Raw genomic sequence first — 12,911 nt, 5'->3', positions numbered from 1 at the left:
GGGTGTGATAGGACAGAATACAGTATTGGGGTTCAAGAAAGGATTAGATAATTTCCTGAAAGAAAAGGGGATAGAAGGGTATAGATAGAGGATTACTATACAGGTCCTGGACCTGATGGGCCGCCACGTGAGCGGTCTGCTGGGCGCGATGGACCTCTGGTCTGACCCAGCAGAGGCACTGCTTATGTTCTTATGTTCATTATGTCAGCAGTAATCATGTGCTAATCCGTTAGCACATAGCAATGTAGCTGTGCTAACTGATTAGTTCAGAACACACACACTGTCCACTCGCAGGCATATATTTTTATTTATTTTGTTCATTTATATCCTGCCTATAACTAAGCAGCTTACAATCATATACATAAGCAAAAAACCTATAACTTGTACATGTACAATTGATTTGAGAGCACTGGAAAATTATAACATGTATATGATGTATACATTAAAAATAAATCTATGAAAAACTAAAAAAAGACTGAAAATCAGGAAACTTGCCAAGGAATCTACGAGCAGTGCTAGAGAATTGCTGCCGCGCTGGTGACCCCTTTACATTTTAAAAGGTGAGGGGGGCTTCAAAACAGGGTAGGGAGAAGGGAAGAACATCCCGACCCTGGAGCAGCTGATTTTTAAATGAAGGGAGAAATGCTCGATAGGAAGGCATGTGGTAGACGGGGTAGGGTGGGATTGGGGGAAAGGAGGGAAGGAGAGAGTGAGTGAGAGATGCTGGATGGCATTTGGTGGCGAGGGAAATCGGGGGAGGGGGCAAGAAAGAGAGGAATGGAGGCCTCTGCCTTAATTTCTGCCCTGGGCCCTAGCATGTCTAATACTGGCCCTGCACACATACCTAGTACATGTTTCCCCACATTATATAACAGGTTCCCTAAAGTTAGGCATCAATTATAGGCATAAGTTCTAGAATACTAGCACTTATGAGCAGGGCTGAGGTAGGGGCTGACATTTATGCACTAAACTTACAGACTATTGCTATTTAAGTGCATAACTGTCATATTTAGGTCCACACATTCATGACAGCCATAGATCTGGCAAAAAGTATAGGCACTTAAATTTAGGCATGTCGATGCCTTGTTATTTAATGGAGTTTGCAAAGTGTTTAGTTGAATAAGAGTATTTCCCTTTTGAAATTGAAAGAAATTTCTGCTTTGTAATTTAATATAAGAACATAAGAATTGCCATACTGGGATAGACTGAAGATCCATCAAACCCAGTATTCTGTTTCCAACAGCGGCCAATCCAGGTCCCAAGTACCTAGCTAGTACTGTATGCTATAAAAAGACTAAGGATGGAATTCAGCAAGCAGCATTAGGGCCTTTGCATGGGCTTTAGGATCTTAATGTATGATAAATGTTAAGACGCCCATAGGTAGAAGAAGCAGGATTTGAACCTTGGCCTCACTCCTTCTTAATCTACTATACTAGGCTGCGCCTCTATTCCTCGGAGAGACAGTGATCAGATAAGCCTGGGCAATAGAGACCTGGTAAATGAGGAAAGTCTCATGGAGACTTATAATAAATAGCACTGCGAAGAAAGTCATCTTCAGCTTGCATCTGCTCTCTGAATGATTGCATTCAGATTATCTGGTTCTCTCAGAAGTACTGACAATAGAGCAATTATTGTCAGTGGGGGCTGCAGGGGGGGGAGAGGATACATGCAGTACTGCTAGTCCTTGTGGCCTCCCACCCAGTGGTGTAGTAAGGGAGAGAGGCGCCCAGGGCTGTGGCACCCATCCTCCGCCCTCTTCTCTGCCACCACTACCTCCTGCCGCGTGCACAACACTTCCCTTCTCCCATACCTCTGTAATGTTTCTGCCGTCGCGCCAGTGTCGACTCTTCCTCTGATGTCACTTCTTAGGCGCAGGTCCAGGAAGTGACGTCAGAGGAAGAAGTGACGCTGGCTCAGCTGCTGCTCACCCCAGGAATGTTACAGAGGTATGGGGGAAGGGAAGTGGTGCGCACGTGCGGCAGTGGGGGGGGGGGGGCAGAGAGGAGGATGGTTGCCTGTGCTCTTGCCAAGATGGCACCTGGGGTGGACTGCTCCCCGCCCCCCTTACTACTCCATTGCTCCCACCCATCTTCCATATACACTTCTACACTGTGAACCAAAAAAACCCCCACACCGAAATGTATTTGTTGTATCTTCCACAGAACTCGGCCGATTCTTATGAAATTTAGTGCGTCATATCCTGAGGGAAGTTGATGTAAAAAGATGTAAATATATCCCATTGTACCGCAGCACTACCTTGTGAAAATGAAGTGTGAACTGAATAAAAGCACATCAGAAAGTTTTATGGTGTATCTTGCGCAAAAATCTAAAGTCGTACAGCAATGTTCAGTGAATCAGATGTTCGGAGGGCGCTCTCTTTGCACGAAGGCACGCCCTGAGCCTTGGTCAGTGTGTTTGAGGCTCGTCCTCCTGGATCAGTACAAGATTGTGTGCATCAATGTGCCCTTGTGTGCACATGGAGCGATGTCATCCGCTTCCTGGCTTACGATTTACAATGCCCATTGCTTGGATTTTGCTTAGAAGTACATCAAGGCTGTTTTTGTTCCAACCTTTCTGTAGGAACTCTTTCAACAATCTTTTACTGTCATAACCTTTTAGCAGTAATCCAATCTAATCTAATCCTTAGGTTTGTATACCGCATCATCTCCACGTTCGTAGAGCTCGGCGCGGTTTACAGTAGAAGACATAGGAAGGAACTACAACAGAGGATTAGAGGTAGAAGTGTGAAGAAAATTTAGAGGACTTGGGATGCCAAGATATAAGAGTTTCCTTGATTCCTAAGTTGGAGGAAGACTTACATTTTTGAGAAAAGCCAGGTTTTCAGATGTTTGCGGAAAACTTGGAGAGAGCTCAAGTTCCGAAGAGGGGAGGTAAGGTTGTTTCAGAGCTCAGTGATTTTGAAGTGGAGGGAGGTCCCTAGTTTTCCTGTGTGGGAAATGCCTTTTAGCGAGGGGAAGGATAATTTTAATTTGTGGGAGGATCTGGTGGTATTAGGGTTTGAGGAACAGTACCAAGTTCTTTATCAGAATTCAGTCACCAACAGTGAAAACCACTTTGATACAGACTGTATACAAATTATCATCTGCTTCTGTGCTTATCCCTTAGAAACAATGCATTTTCACAAGGTAATGCTATGGTACCGTGGGAAATATTTATATCAACTTCACTCAGGATACAGCACACTATGGGCTCCTTTTACGAAAGTGCATTAGGGTTTTTAGCGCACGCACAAAATTTCCGTAGCCGAAAATCTACTGCCTCTTAAAAAGGAGGGGGTAGTGGCTAGCGCGCTTGGGAATTTAATGCATGCTATTGCGCGCATTAAGGCCCTAACCCACCTTTGTAAAAGGAGCCCTATATTTCATAAGAATCGGCCGAGTTCTGTGGAAGATACAACAAAAACATTTTAGTGTGGGTTTTTTTTTTTTTTTGGGGGGGAGGTTCACAGTATAGTTTGCAACTGGAAGCATGACATGAATAGTCAGAGGAAGAAGATGATGGGGAGCAGCAATATTGTGGCAGAGTCCCTGCCATTGCAAATTGCTGCCCTGTTGTTATTGATTTAAACCAGTATTCTTCAACCACCGGTCCATGGACCAATGCCGGTCCACAGAAATTTCCTGCCGGTCCACATGTACACGCACATACATCAGGCCCAAAACAGTGTTCTTCAACCGCCGGTCCACGGTGCGATCGATGTGGCGTTATCTTTGAGCCAGCTCCCTCTTCCTAACTGATTCAGTGCACAAAGCCACAGTCAGTGGCTCCTGTGCCTGAACCGGAAGACTTCTCTCTGATGTTGCAACGTCAGAGGGAAGGCTTCCAGATGAGGCACAAGATGTGCAAGGTGCAATTAGTACTATTATGGGGGCAGGATCTGGAGTGGAGATTGGGTAGAGATGGGCGGGGTCTGGCCCACGACTTAGCCCCGTGTTCCTCAACCGCCGGTCCACGGACCGATGCCGGTCCACAGAATAATTCTTTTATTTCTGCCGGTCCATAGGTGTAAAAAGGTTGAAAAACACTGATTTAGACAAAGCCAGTGAGCAGGCCTCATACAGTGCAACTCTTGTTGATGCCTCATGGGTGCTGTTGAACCTGTTCCCCTCCCCTTGTGCAGGTAACTTCACTACTCCTCCTAGGACCTCCACCTTGTATATAGGATGTATGACATGCAGGGAAAGTTAATACAATGATTCTTTTTTTTTTTTTTATCACAAACATGAATAATCTATGCTGTGTTTCTTTACCTCTTGGGAGCACCATGCACAGTGTGGTCCAAAAAGCAAGCAGTCTTCACAGGTCACTGCGCTCCTAGAAGAACAGCTTCCTACATTCAAAGGCAGAAAGGTGCCATTGTTAAGAAACGTTCAGCTGAGAAAATACATTGCATCATTACTGTGGAACCAAATATTTATGTTTTACCTCACTGTTTGTAACATGTAAAATCAGGCTTCAAAATTAAATCTGGGTCGTCCTGATGAATTGGTTTGTGTTTATATGTATTTGATTATATGTGTATGTGGTGTTTATATTCTGGTTTGTACAAATTTTAGAACATGCAGTTTTCTTAGGTAATTACTTTCAAAATGTGCATATTTTGAATAATAATAAAACATCATAACAAAATCTGGGGGAAGAATTTGCATTGTACACTTTTTAAAAATTGGGATTTTGGGCCTAAATCATTGCCAAAATTGCATTAATTCTTCAAACTACAATCCAGTAATATTTGGATCTGAGGCTGCAAATCACAGTCAAGTTATGGCTGTCCAGTGAAATCCTCTCAATGGAAAGCAGCTCTGAATAGGTAAGAAAATATTTATATCTGACTAGACCAGTTCCCATATGGAATGTTGTTACTGGACCTTACAGAATCTAATTAAGCTGCTTTTCAATTTTAAAGAAACCAATGTCGGATTATAGCTAAAAGGAATAGAAAAGAACACCCAATATTAAATACAGCAGAACCAAAACGGTACGCTAGAGTCAAACAGGTGAAGAAGGTGTTAATCTCTGATTAACATGGGTCTTACCTTGCACGCTGTCATTTCTTTGCAGAAGTAGGAAAAACAGGTAAAACAATTCAACCCCCATTCGTTTTCACTTCAGGCTGAGCAAAGAGAGAAAAAAAAATGAATTACCTACACTGTAACAAGCTCAGTCCAGACCATTCTGAAAGTTGGTTTTCTTCTTTGTCTGAAAAGGAACATTACTAAAGGAAAACAAAGGCTATCTGGTCAGGTATAAATCGAGAGGCTGTGCAAAGAAGCAAGTTCAACATGGTTATGGAACTTCACTTTGTTATCCACTTCCTTGTTTTCCTTATAAGGAAGACAGGTATACAGGCACTAAGGAGGTGGAGAAGCTCATTCAGGTACAAGAGTATTTGAAAGCTCTTCTCACTGGGTCCTAAAGGCGGTCCTTTTCAGGAGAACTAGAATTTCTACAGTGCTAAGCAGACAGTGCTACCAAAGAAAAGGATTATCCTAGAGCAGGGGTCTCCAAAGTACAGCTCGCGGGCCGGAAATGATTTTATCCGGCCCACGGAAGAATTGTGTAGAAATGCGCCAATTGGACTAATTTTCCAATGAGAATATGAACCCCCCCTCAAAAAAAAACACGGGGTGTTGATAGATTTCAAATGCATTAATTAAAATTGTGTTCAAAATATATTGATATTCCATATTATGTTACTACTAATATATTCACAATTTTATTTAATATTGAATTGTAATTGTATACTTCGCAGTAATTCTTCATACTTGTTTGGCCTCGATCGACAGTGGCAATTCGCAGCGTTGTAGGTAGTTCTGGTGCCGTGACTAATCTTTAAAATGAATCTGGAAGTTCGTTACTAGACGTTACGGTTAATTATCCATAAGAATATTTGCAGTGGTGCAGTGTAATACTCAATTTGTAATTGCATAAATTTATATTTAAAGGTACGTATTCACTTATTCATACATTTGCTTTTACGGTGTTCTTGTGATTTTAATAATTTCATAATTATTTATAAATTTATTCTCTTTTACAGTTTTAACATGGATGGGAAAAAGAAAAGACATTTCCATCATTCACATTAATGGTTTTATTATAATTTGTGATGAAAATATGAGAATTTGCTGGTAGTGTTTGTCGTCATTAATATATGATAATTTAATCTCACATACTCTGTAATTAGTTTATAAAATTTTCTGCTTTCAATAAAACTCATATATCTAGAGTTATTTAACTTCTTTTTTTTTTTTTTTTACTACAGCCCGCTGAAAAGTGCTGAAGTACCCAATGTGGCCCTTGTGGCGAAAAGTTTGAGTCATACCATAAAGCTTGTGTGTATTTCCTAGAAGATGCACACCAAAATTTACAGAACTCATTTGGCAGAAATACCTGTAGAAATGTCTAAATCCCATGCTGTTAGGGGGCTCAAATCTCGATAGTGCAGCTCTAGAAAGAAAGATATCCATTATGTACAACCTAGTGAGAAAAATAGAAAAAAAGCAAAGAACTTATCATGCTTTCTAATTTGAATATATTTGTTTTCATTATTAGCACTGTTATTATGCATCATTCCTCAGATTCTATATAGGTGGCTCAAATATTGGTGCGGATCCCAGATCTGCACACAAATTAATTAGTTAAGAAGTCAGCGAATTAGTACTAATTAGGACTTGTACAGGAATCTGCACACTATTCTATAATGTTGCATGCCTAAGTTGTCATGCACAATTCGAAAGGGGGCATGTCAATGGGAGGGGCATGGGTAGATCAGGGGGGTTCCAATAATTATTGCACAGTGTTATAGAATACTGGGGTTACATCCCCGGCTTGCATGCTTGCATGCATTTACACCAGGTTTCAGCAGGCGTATGTTTTGGGTGCAGGAATCCATGCTAAGCACTTTATAGAATAGCACTTTGTGCAAATTTTTTCTCAGCACCTAAATTTGACCACGATTTGCTGAATCTGGCCCTGTCTGTACCTTATTTTCAAACAAACAGCAATGATGAGAGGCGTGGATCTCAGATGCCAAAGTAGTGTAGACAAGGCGCAGACTGGACACCAAACGATGTGCAAAATTAGATAATTTATTGAAGAGGTCATTAAAACCTGACCGATGTGGCCACGTTTATCTAAAATTAGGCTGCAGTGGGGGCTAACAACCAAAGTGGTACAATTAAAAGCACTTCCCCTGAATCTGCTTCAGCAAACAGCACAGCAACCTTGGCACAAGTGCATGTGCACATTGTTTGGTGTCTGGTCTGTACATTATTTTCAACATGTGCTGGTAGGTTTGATAGCTGGGCTCAGTTTCAGGCATCAGGATGGCCATATACTTATAGGAAAAGCTTTGGACTGGTGCAATTATAGGAATCACAAACGTATTGAGACACTTACTATACACTTTACAGCACTTTACAGTAGTACAAATAAACTAATAAAGATAGAGAAAATAGATTACACCCTAATCATACAGAACAGTGGTGTAGCCATGGGTGGACCCAGGTAAGCACAGACCAACCACTGGCCTCAGGCCCACCCAGGAGCAGCTGTGATGTAGCCAACAGGGATTTCCAAGCCCTGCCAGATGAAGACTTTGGGCATCTCTCCCTCCCCACCTCCCAATGATCAATATCTCTTACCTTCACTTCCCCAATCCTTCGGTGCTTTTAAATCCTTCAGTTCTTCACGGACAGCAAACAATGACTCATATTTGCTGCATGCAGTGATCCCAAGACTTATCTCTGACACAACTTCCTGTTTGAGGGCCTAGGAAGTTGCATCAGAAAGAAATCTCAGGTCTGGTGCAAGCAGCAGGTATGAGTCACTGCTTGCTGTCAGTGAAGAGCTAAAGGACTTAAAAGATACTGGGGTGGGGGTTGGGGTTGGGGAAGTAGAGGTAAGAGACCATTGATTGCCTGGGGGAGGAGAGAGAGAGAGATGAGGGATGGGGTTCTTGTACCCACCCATCATGGGTTCAGGCCTAACCAAAATTGGGTGTCTTGTACCCACCCATATGAGGGATGGGGTTCTTGTACCCACCCATCATGGGTTCAGGCCTACCCAAAACTGGGTGTCTGGCTACACCCTGATACAGAATAAAAAACAATAAAATGTTGATGTCATCAGTCCATCTAAAACAGGGATGCCCAACGCGTCGATCGCGATCGACAGGTCGTTCGCTCAGGCGACCCCAGTCGATCGCACAGCAGGTTCCCTTCTTCCCTTCTCTTTTTTTCCCCTCCTGACTGGCCCGCCTCTTAAAGAACGCTGGCCAATCAGAGTGCTGGAAGGGCGGGGTGAAGGTCGGTGGGGGACGGAGCTCAGCGCTTCACAAGAAATAGAAGCGCCTGTAATGATTGAGGTAAGAGCGAGGTCTAATGCTGCCCGATATACAATTTTAAAACCCCCAAAATCGGCCTCCCAATCAGTGGCGTACCGAGGTGGGGCGGTCCGCCCCCGCCCTGGGTGCACGGCTTGGAGGGATGCACAGCCGTCCGGGTCCTCCTGCCCTTCCTTTCCACCGGTCTGCGCACGGGGCTCGCACCCGCCGCCCAAATGGTGCTGTTGGTTATCGCGAGACTCGCGGGAGTTGACGGCACCATTCGAGCGTCGGCGTGGGACCAGGCAGGCGCAAGCCCCGAGCGCGGACTGGGGGAAAAGAAAGGCAGGATGACCCGGACCTGGCCGGCTGTGCACCTCTCCAAGCCGTGCACCCGGGCGGATCGTCCCCCTTCTAAATCCATTGTACTTGTCTTTTATTCAGTTCCACTAATGAGCATTGTGACAGGCAGTTCTTATGGGGCAGTTCTTGGAAGTATTTCTTTGTTTTTCTGTGCCTAAGTATTCTATTAATTTAACTTCCTTATTCCTGTGGGGATCTCCAAAGGGGACGAATGGGAGACGGCCGGTGGCAGGTGGTACTTTAGCAATTCTTACAGGTTGCCATAGGCCTCAGGAGCTGTCTTCCCTCTGCCGTGGTCCTGCCCCTCCTCTAAGTCAGAGACAGGCTTGGGGCAGAGGGAAGACAGCTCCTGAGGCCTATGGCAACCTGCAAGGATCGCTAAAGTACCAGCGATCCTCTCTGCAGACTGCTCCCTGCTGGAATTAGGTAAATATATATAAATAAATAAATAAATAAATAAATATATATATGTTTAGCATTTTTATTGTTGGTAGATCATTTTGACTTGGTCATTTTAAAAGTAGCTCGCAAGCCCAAAAAGTGTGGGCACCCCTGATCTAAAATATATCTGTGCAGTTGCTTTGAAAAAGCTATATGAGGAAATGTTCCATGGAACGTAGCACTTTCTGATTGCCTATAAAAACAAAACCATATCTTCTTATGAAAACATGCTAATCTGTGTCTGTAGAACAGGTAGTGGGCCAAGATGGGATAGGTCATCCTCAGAGAAACCTAACATGCAGTTTGTCATCCAACACAAATTTAGTACCCATTCTTCACCCTTTCTCAGAAAAGAGACACTGTGATTTATCCAAAAACGACCACATTATTTTGCAGACCTTTTGGTCCTACTTGTGATTGGCATGTATGGACTTGTAACAGTCCCATTAATTAGAACATGGCATTTGCGCCATGGGAGGAATAAATTGCCAGCTTTCATTAGAATGGAGGATGATTATTTGTATTACCTTAATTTGGTAAAGGCCTGGATGTGGCAAGAGGTATTTGGTTTATGATACACATTTTACTTTCTACGGACTGCACTATGACTGTAGGTTCTTTGAGTTTTATGTAGTAAGGGACTGATGAAGATATGCTTTTTGTGATTGTTTTATTGATGGGGATTTTATGTTGGGTGGGGATATGATTTGCTGTATTGAATTTTTTAATGGATTGCATTAATTTGTTGATATAGGTTGGCTTGGGTATTTCAGGTAGTGGAGAAATGTACGTAAATAAGTAAATATATGGCCTGGCCTTCTTATCTATTGCAATTCAGTTTCCAGTTTATGATTAATGGGTCAGTGCAGTAAATGAGAACTGTATTAATAAAGTTTATGAAAGTGATATAATTTGATACAAAAAAATTAGAACTTTCAAGTTGACAACAATGCCGTAACTTGATTGAATAAAGAAGACCATAGAACAATCCAGTGTGTACCTGCTCTGTAGTTAGGAATCAGGCACTAATGAGTTAAAGAGCAATATCAGTACTGTATATACTTCTTAGGGCTACTTTCACCAAAGGGTCACATTTATTCTTAGCTTCTTCAGTTTCCTCGAAGCGTAAAGATCCCTCGTTTGCTTTGTGTGGCATGGATGCATATAACTGGGAGGCTACCCATTACTTTCACAAGCACAATCTGAATGGTTACAAGAATGGGCATCGTATTCTCACTGGGCGGGCTCAGTGGCAACACTCTGCATGACCTCATGGGAGACCAAAGATTGAATTCTGGGTCCAACTTCTGCTTCTCAAGCTACCAGTGCTAGAAGCTGGGGCAGAGGCGGCACTCCTCTTAACAGCCCGTGCTCAACAGTGGCACCTACCAGCCAGACTTAGGATATGTATACTATATTACACTAAATTCAAGAGGGAGCTGTAGGCTGTGGGCCCCATTCAAGGACTGTTGCTGCAATGGTGAGGGGAATGTTTGTTGTACAATACGGGAAATCCCACTAGCTAGTTATGAATGAAGGTTCCTGGTGCTATAGCCCAATTGATACCAGTTCTGATTGAACTGGAAGCGCAAAGATGCAGGAGGAAACTGTTGAAACAAAAAATACAACTTAAAAGGTAAAGCAGACACTTGAGCAGACCATAATCTAATCTAATCTAAACCTTAAGTTTATATACCGCATCATCTCCATGAGAATGGAGCTCGACACGGTTTACAAGAACTTAAAATAGTGGGTAGAGAAGAAGAAAAAGGATTACATGAACTTATGTGTAGAAGGGGGGAGAGAAAGGGGGGGAAGGATAGAGCTACAATTTGCTGAAAAGCCAGGTTTTCAGTTGTTTGCGGAATAACTGAAGGGAGCTCAGGTTCCGCAGCGGGGTGGTGAGGTCGTTCCAAAGACCTGTGATTTTGAAGAGAAGGGATTTTCCCAGTTTGCCTGAATAGTGGATGCCGCGTGGAGAGGGGAAGGCTAGTTTAAGCCTTTGGGCAGTTCTGGAAGAGTCGGGACTGGAGGAGTTGAAAGACAGTGGGATAAGAGGAGGCAGGATTCCGTGAATGATCTTGAAAGCCAGGCAGGAACATTTGAAATGGATTCTGGAGATTATTGGGAGCCAAGGTATGTAATGGGCACATGAAATATGCACAGATTTCTATTTTAGACTAAGCATACAATCAAACCCCTGTGTGAAAGATCCATGGCAAAATCACCTCTAATGATTTATATCCCAGGTCAAGCCCTGGGAAACATATTACAGTAATATTAGTGGAAGCTGGGCTATTTCCTTCAAATGAATTAATAGATCAGATTGTATGAAAGAAATATTATAGATTTGCTTGGACCTTACAAAATCTAATTAAGCTGCATTCCAAAGAAAATATAAGGAAGGAAAATTAAGATTTGACACAGTGGAAATAGGAAAATGCCTTAAGTAATTTATATGTAAATGTGATTCTAACTATATGCTTTATGTTTTAGTAATACATTCAAAGTTAAAGGATGTGAAGCAGACTGCAGTATGGGTTAAGAATATATATCATGAAACATTTTATTTCCAGTATGCCTGATGGAGCTTTTTGACAAGCAAGATCTTGTCCCACTGACTTCCATCCAAATAATAGGGTGGGGGTTATAATGAAGGCTGGGTATAATTTATAACTACAGAAAAATGCTAGCCTGTAAAGGTTCCCTAATTAGTTCATGTTTCTTAAACAAAATGTGCACTTCTTTTCAGAAAAATAAAGTATAACTTCAGAGGTTTTCCTATAGCTCTTCCCAGAGATAGAACATACAGTCCCATATCTAAGGATAGATAACCCTTTCAGATCCACCATGATCTTTAATGTCCTTCTTTTCCAAGCTATGTCATTATCGTGTGATTTTTCTCAAGGGTTTTAGAAGCAGGAAGAAGTCTTTTAATGAGACAGCCTGGAGCAGTTTGCCCATGTGGACTTGTACTGCCACAATTATCATCCAATCTATGTCTTCTACCCCCACTCTGCCATTCAGGTCTCTGGGGGAGTATTCTATAATGAAGGCATTAATATTTACACAGCAACTTCCAAATTCAATATATGGCGCTCAAAACTGTGTGCACATCCAATTTGCAAGTGCAATTTAATTGACCAAGCCAATTAGTGCTGATAATTGGGCGCTATCAATTATTGGTGTTAATTGACAATAATTAGAATTTATGCACACATCTTTATAGTTGCTATTCATAAAGTTGCACACATGGGCAATGGGACGATTCAGCATGGCTGTTTCAGTGCAGCTAATTGAGCATGCCCCTTTCAGAATGGTCCTATCAGCGTGGGACAATATATTGCAGCTGTTTTATCATGGCTCTTTCAACGCGGGCTGTTTCATCTATTAATATTAAGATGTCCTCTCAAAGTCAGCCTTTTACCCCGGAAGTCTTTCCTCTGGAAAACTTTCTGTTCCAATATAAAAGGAAGCCTTATGATGCGCCTCATTGATCTGTGATGATGCCCCTCCCTCTTTCAAACCTTGAAGTCACCAGATGATGTGGAAGCCAAGAAAAGAAGACCATGGATAGGTGAAGGGAAAGGAAAGAAGCACCAGTGGGGTGGGGGGGAGAGGGTTATGCCCCCCTCTTTTAAACCTTGAAGTCACCAGATGATGCGGAGGCAGGAGAAGAAGACTGTGGGTAGGTGAAGGGAAAGGAAAGAAGCACCAGTGGAGAGGGGAGCTATGCCCCCCCTTCTTTTAAACCTTGAAGTCA

The 12,911-nt window shown here is 42.5% G+C and overlaps 1 protein-coding gene across 3 annotated transcripts in view; it reads right to left on the bottom strand.

The window, feature by feature from the left end:
- The window catches only part of ITGB6 (integrin subunit beta 6), a 183,896-nt gene that overhangs the window by 128,069 nt on the left and 42,916 nt on the right, over window positions 1-12,911 (bottom strand). The window contains exons 2-4 of one of the 3 annotated variants that reach the window (XM_033946572.1): window positions 6,412-6,498; window positions 5,058-5,134; window positions 4,272-4,351 (exon numbers count right to left, since the gene is read on the bottom strand). In XM_033946572.1, the coding sequence (XP_033802463.1) occupies window positions 4,272-4,351; window positions 5,058-5,118 (141 nt within the window). In that variant the 5' untranslated portion in view covers window positions 5,119-5,134; window positions 6,412-6,498. Of the gene's footprint in view, window positions 1-4,271; window positions 4,352-5,057; window positions 5,311-6,411; window positions 6,499-12,911 lie in introns of those variants that run through there. The other 2 variants (XM_033946570.1, XM_033946569.1) reach the window with 2 other exon arrangements.

The sequence above is a fragment of the Geotrypetes seraphini genome, chromosome 5 (genome assembly GCF_902459505.1).
Source record: "Geotrypetes seraphini chromosome 5, aGeoSer1.1, whole genome shotgun sequence".
Taxonomy (NCBI): Eukaryota; Metazoa; Chordata; class Amphibia; order Gymnophiona; family Dermophiidae; genus Geotrypetes; species Geotrypetes seraphini.
Note: the sequence above shows the minus strand (reverse complement) of the source record. Positions and strands in the feature narration are given on the sequence as shown.